Source organism: Phaethon lepturus, unplaced genomic scaffold, assembly GCF_000687285.1.
Source record: "Phaethon lepturus isolate BGI_N335 unplaced genomic scaffold, ASM68728v1 scaffold54568, whole genome shotgun sequence".
Taxonomy (NCBI): Eukaryota; Metazoa; Chordata; class Aves; order Phaethontiformes; family Phaethontidae; genus Phaethon; species Phaethon lepturus.
The window spans coordinates 1-5,607 of record NW_010557942.1 but is presented as its reverse complement, the minus strand read 5'-3'; the positions used below and the strand labels follow the sequence as shown (position 1 = coordinate 5,607).

At 48.4% G+C, this 5,607-nt stretch overlaps 1 protein-coding gene across 1 annotated transcript; it reads left to right on the top strand.

Moving 5' to 3' along the window:
* Positions 1–232: 232 nt before the first annotated feature.
* On the top strand, positions 233–4,545 carry ARL9 (ADP-ribosylation factor-like 9; the record flags this gene model as incomplete). The annotated part of the gene is made up of 3 exons (XM_010292890.1): positions 233–401; positions 3,134–3,309; positions 4,366–4,545. Coding segments are annotated over 3 exons (525 nt in total), but the record flags the coding sequence as incomplete, so codon positions are not given.
* Between the last annotated feature and the right edge of the window lie 1,062 nt (positions 4,546–5,607).

The window sequence follows — 5,607 nt, the reverse complement described above, 5'->3', positions numbered from 1 at the left end:
CCCCACCCCCAGCTACGGGTGTGCCGGCGAGTATCTCTGGCGTTCCATCGCCCGCGCTGCGACCAGGAGCCCAACCGGCATCTTCTCCCCCTTCACCGTAAAGTGGCTTTTGCTGTTCCCTCCGTACGGGCGCGGACAGACCCCTCGTTAGGCCCCCATTTCCCCCCCAGCCTTGTTAAGCTTCACACCTGCCCTGGCTGCCTGGCTGAGCGCACTGCTCCTCGCTTTGCAGGGTAGAGGATGCAACAAGCAGATACTGGTGCTGGGCCTGGACGGGGCCGGGAAGACCAGCGTTCTCCACTCCCTGGCAACTAACCACGTCAAGCGCAGCGTGGCTCCCACCGAAGGCTTCAATGCCATCTGTGTCAACACCGAAGAGTCCCAGATGGAGTTCCTGGAGAGTGAGTGAACCTGTTTTAGTACGGAACATAAAACAAGTTCCTATCCAATGCCCTAGGGATCAGGCCTGTATTTTAAAAGCTGCATGTTCCCTCCTGCCTGCTGTGATAAGGTGACGTTGTGATTATTTTCTCCTTGGAGATTCTGCCTTCCCACTGTGCTTCTTGAAGGAGGTGATACACCAGTGTTAGAGGAGGTCTGTGTTCCTTCAGCCCCTGTCTTTCAGGGAGTTCTGCTCACAGAGAGAGAAGGGTAACAAGCCTGATTGTGTGAAACCAGCCCAAAGCAAAGGTGCACCCCGTAAGCCCTGTGTTGTGGTCCACAGCTGTTGTGTGTTGTACGGCTTCTCCTTGGTGCTTGTGCCTGGCAAAGGGCAAGAGTCAAAGAGGAATAAATGATGAGGTGAAAGAAAGGAGGAGGAAGAGAAAAGCTTTTACCCTTTTTGTTCAAAAGCCTTGTAGTTGGTGTTTTCTAGTCTTTAATGGCTTTTGAATGTCTGTAGTTTTTTGCTAAACTTTCTGTGTTGTCCTTAGCACTGATTTCTTGGGTGTTGTCCATGCCTGCTGAGAGCATCTCCTCTGATGCTTTTGGGGTGTCACAGCTGTTCTAGGTGCAGCTAGCTGATGGGGAAGGTAGAGGCCCTGGAGGCAAGTCAGTCACTGGTACAGAGAGGCTGACATCCTAGCCTCACCAGTGCCTGCGTCTTGTGGAGGCAGAAGCTGCCCTTTTCTTCCTGCTGTTTCTGCACGGTGCTGTACCAGTGCTTGACTGGCTCACTTGGCAGCTAGCCCATAGACGCCTCCATACCTTTGTCAGCAGGCCTAAAAGAGTTGTGCTGTTCCCAGGTAAGTTTTTGGGATGTGAGGATGAGGCCACTAAGACAGAGTTTCATTCCAAGTCCTACTACCATAGGAGTCTCTGTGGTGTCTTAGAGAAATCGTCTCTCCAGAGATGCTTGTAGCCTGTGCCCCTCTCCTAGTAGGTATGAGACACTTGTGTCTCCTACTGGGAGGTGCTTTGTCTACCTGAGCCCAGAGAAACCCACAGTATCTCTGCTTCTGGCTGAGGATGGCCTGGGCCCAGCACTGTGCACCCCACATCAGAACCTGCTGTTTCTGAGTCGTCCTTCCCTCTCTGGTCCAGGTTGGTAGTGACTGAGATGTGATGGCTGCGATCTGACCCATGGGAAATGAAATGTCTCAGGCCAGTTTCAGCCAGGTAAATCCGTGCATGGCGCTCTAATCTGGTTACTTATCCAGTCTGTACCATCGCCTAGTCCAGGGGTTAGCAGCCTATGCTGTGATCACGCAGCATACATCAGCAGAGAGCAGGGGGTTTATTTTGCTGGCTTAGACAGGTAGAAAACTGTTCTATCTTTTTCCTTGTACCATCATATAAGTGGGTGTTATCTTGCCTCTGCAAGGGATAGGAGCTCCTGGCTTCTGGCTGAGTTCCTACTGGTTTGGGGGGAAAAAAAAAATGGTCCCTGTGAGGTTGCTGACCCCTGGGTTATGCTATGCATGAATGCACTTAACAAAGGGAATGGTGGTGAGCCGCCACAATGTCACAGTACAGAACCAGAGGCATCTGTCCCAAGCGTGGTGTGTCAGTCACAGCCCTTTGGCTCCTTTCCACAGTGGCCGACTTGCAGTTCTGCCTGCAGATACACTGGGGCTCTTGAAAAAGAGGCAGGCATGCTCTGGCAGGAAATGTTGCTTCCCCTTCTATGTTGTTCAAACTACTGAATCATTTTGACTTAAGTGAAAGCAAAATTGCTTCGAAACAGAGCGAAGTCACTGAGGACAGTACAAGGCGGCTGACTAGCAAGTCTGTTTTGAAAAGAGCTCCTGTGTGAGGCAGGAGACAGTTACAGGGAACCCCACGTGTATAGCTTTGAAAACTTGCTACTTCTGGGAGACTCAGCCATGCCTTTTGAGCAGCTCAGTACTCTTGAGCCAGTGGTTCTGCAGGAGAAGACCTAGGAGAAGACATGGAGAGCTGAAAACACATCTGAAATAATACACTGTTAGCTATTTCTGCCTCTGTTAAACTTGGCAAACTACCAAACTCTTTTTGTCCCCAGATGAGAACAACAATCTCAAGCAACAGAGAAGAGCTCAGGTAGAAATGTATCCTGTGCAAAGATTTCTCCCAAAGATTGCCTGAAGGGTCTGCTGGGGCTTGACGTTTCTCTCTTCCTAAGCACCTCTGGTTATTGACAGTATGAAAGCTGTGGGAGTTTTGAACTAGTCCCCAGTGTCATACAAACCTGATAAGAGCCCTCCCCACCTCAGAGCTAAATTTCTTCTTTGGAAATTGTGGGCCTGCTTTGTCTTCAGATGAGATGAGCATGTGGAGATAGGTTTTATGGGGACATTCTCACATGGTGTTTGTGGACTGTGAACTGCTTTCTGCTCTCCCTACTCATTTGAGAGCAAGAATCAACAAGGCAGAAAGCGACCATAAAAAAACTGAATGCAGGATCCTCTCAAAATAATCATGAGCTTAAAATGGAAATTTATTTTTTTTCTCCCCCAGAGCATACACATATGCCTGCATGGGACTACACTGAGGAAAATAAAGCTATTTCCAGTCTCATGTATGGTAGCCCAAATACTTTGAGTTTTTGGTAACACAGATGCCTTGGGTTTTCAGCCCAGGGCCTCCCAGCACCTCTGGGAGCAGTGCTGCTTGGATTATTTGGTGAATCCTGTGCTGCTGTCTTCTCTTCCAGTTGGGGGCAGTGAATCTCTGCGTTCATACTGGAAGATGTACTTGCCCAAAGTGCTGTTGCTAATCTATGTCGTGGACTCGGCTGATCATGCGCGACTGCCTGTGGCGAAACAGCTGCTTCATCAGCTGATCCAGAACAACTCCACCCTGCCGGTGGTGGTTCTGGCCAACAAGCAGGTAAGAGTTCTCTGCTGGTAGCTGAGCTTGGTCTAGCAGCAGCTCTGAAAACAGCAACAAAGCCTTTCAAAGGAGGCTTCATGCCTTTAAGGAGGCCACATGGTTGGGAGCTGAGGGGTCTTTCTGGGACACATGTTGACCATAGAAGAAAATAATCTGAGGTTGAGTTTTGGATCTGCAAGATGAAGGTCCTGTGCTTGGAGACTGTGCAATCAATCAGAGCTGTGGGTGAAAATAATGGTGGAAACTGCTGTAGAGTTGCAAGGTTTGAGAGCTGCAAGGGAGACCACAGTTAGGCCTGGAATTAAGTTTCTGTTCTGAATGTCTGTCTAAAAGTACCACTTCACCTAGCAGCAGCCAAAAAGTGAAGCACCATTGCTTGCCTTCAGATTGTCCGGTTGGTTGCTCCTGAGGCTGTTGCTGAAGACCAGCTTTCCTCACAAGGCAGTGCTTTCTCCTAAGACCTTTGTGAAAGTGTTAATGACTGGTGCTGTACCTGGAATAGAATTGTGCCTGTGGTGTGGTCAGATAACAGAACAGCCCAGGGTTTTTAAGCCTAGATTTTCTTTTATGAGGACTGTGTGCTCCATTTGCTCTACCTTGTTATGTCCTGAATTTCTAGGAACTTAGGCAGGTTACTAGTAGTCCTTTGTGTTACTCTTGAACGCAAGCACAGGCTTTGTCTTCATCAAACACAAATGCTACTACTGAATCTCTAGGTCCTGCAGTCAGAAACACTGTGTCTGAGAAGGTATGCAGGGAATGGGGTCTTGGGCCAGCAAGGCTTTTTTCTGCCTTGTACGGGTATTCTTACATTGTTATCAGAAACACTGGAATTACTGGAAACAGAACTGTACCCTTATTTCTTTGTGAAGAAATTAGGTTAAGAATAAACACTTCCCCCCCCAAGCATTTTAAGGCATGGGAACTTGATCTCATAGAAGGTACATGAGAATGGTGTCCCCACAGCCTTTGAGACCCTTCCCCTCCTTGGACAAAGGCTTGGTGCCGCCACCTCGTGCAACTAACAGGCTTGTTTTGTTTTTTGCATATCAGGACCTCAAAGGTGCATATTGCATCACCGATATCCACGATGCTCTGGCACTGTCTGATATTGGAGACGAGAGGAAGATGTTCTTGATTGGTACCCATGTAGCAGAGGATGGCTCCGAGATCTCCTCCAGCATGAAGGATGCCAAGGAGCTGATAGCGCAGCTGGTTTTGGAAACACAGTGACAGCTCTTTTCCTGCAATGTGATATTTGCAGCTGTGGGAGAAGAGTTGTTAGTGTATGGTTGGTTTGCTGCGTGGCAACTGAAATGTACAGATATCTTTTCCTTGTGGGTGTGGAATTTCTCTGAAAATGATGTCTAGTTGCTAAGAAAATCTAATTTATAGTGGTTTGAAAATACATTTGAAAAGTAGTGTATTTTTTAGTGTATTGGGAGGGGAAAATTAGTCTCTCAGACAGCAGAGTTAAAGGGATCTATAGCTTAGGTGGGCTGAGATGGCTTCTTGCCAGGTGGGAATCAAGCATTGACTTCAGTGGAGGGAAGCTCTATCGAGTGAATTTAACCTGGCTTGATGTCTCAGGCTTCAGTTGAAAAATGCGTACTTCACAGGTTTTGCAGAGCCCTGTGAACAGCGTTGTCCTGTTCAAAACGAGACCTTGCTGCTTGAGAGTGTCAGAAATACTAAGGGCTGCAACTAGCGTGTTTGACAGTGGCGTTTTTTGTTGTCGCTGTGTGTGGGAGCCGGCTTTTAAGGGAGTGGCTAATCTCTGGAAAATTGGTAATCTCTGGAAATTGGTTTGGTTACTGCTTCTTTAGTGGATAAGAACAAGAAAACAAATGACGTTTTAAGTGTTTCTTCACCTACAGGGGAAAACCAGAACAGTATAATTTAGGACAGTGACTGAAACCATTTAAGTTAAACTGGCACCAAGGGTGGGAGACTTCTCCCTCGGGCTGAGCGGCTTCTTTTGCTTTAGTCTAGCTTGTCCTCGAGCAGGCACTCTCACATGTGAAAAACCTGCTGGTTTTTTGCGAGTGGTTTTTGTTAGCACAGCAGATGAGGAGGGGGAGTTGCTGACGAGTGCCGCTCTCCCAGCGTCCTCGCAGTGACACTCCAGGAACGTCATCCAGCGCCCGGGCAGGACGGAAGGTCCGTGAACGACCTGTTTTGCAACCGCATGTGTCGTACGAGGGTTTCGTAAGTTCTGCCCTTTGGGAATGAACGGACGCATAAAGCAGGCAACTTTACCCTAACCGGTGGTCCGGGCTTCATTTACCGGGGGCA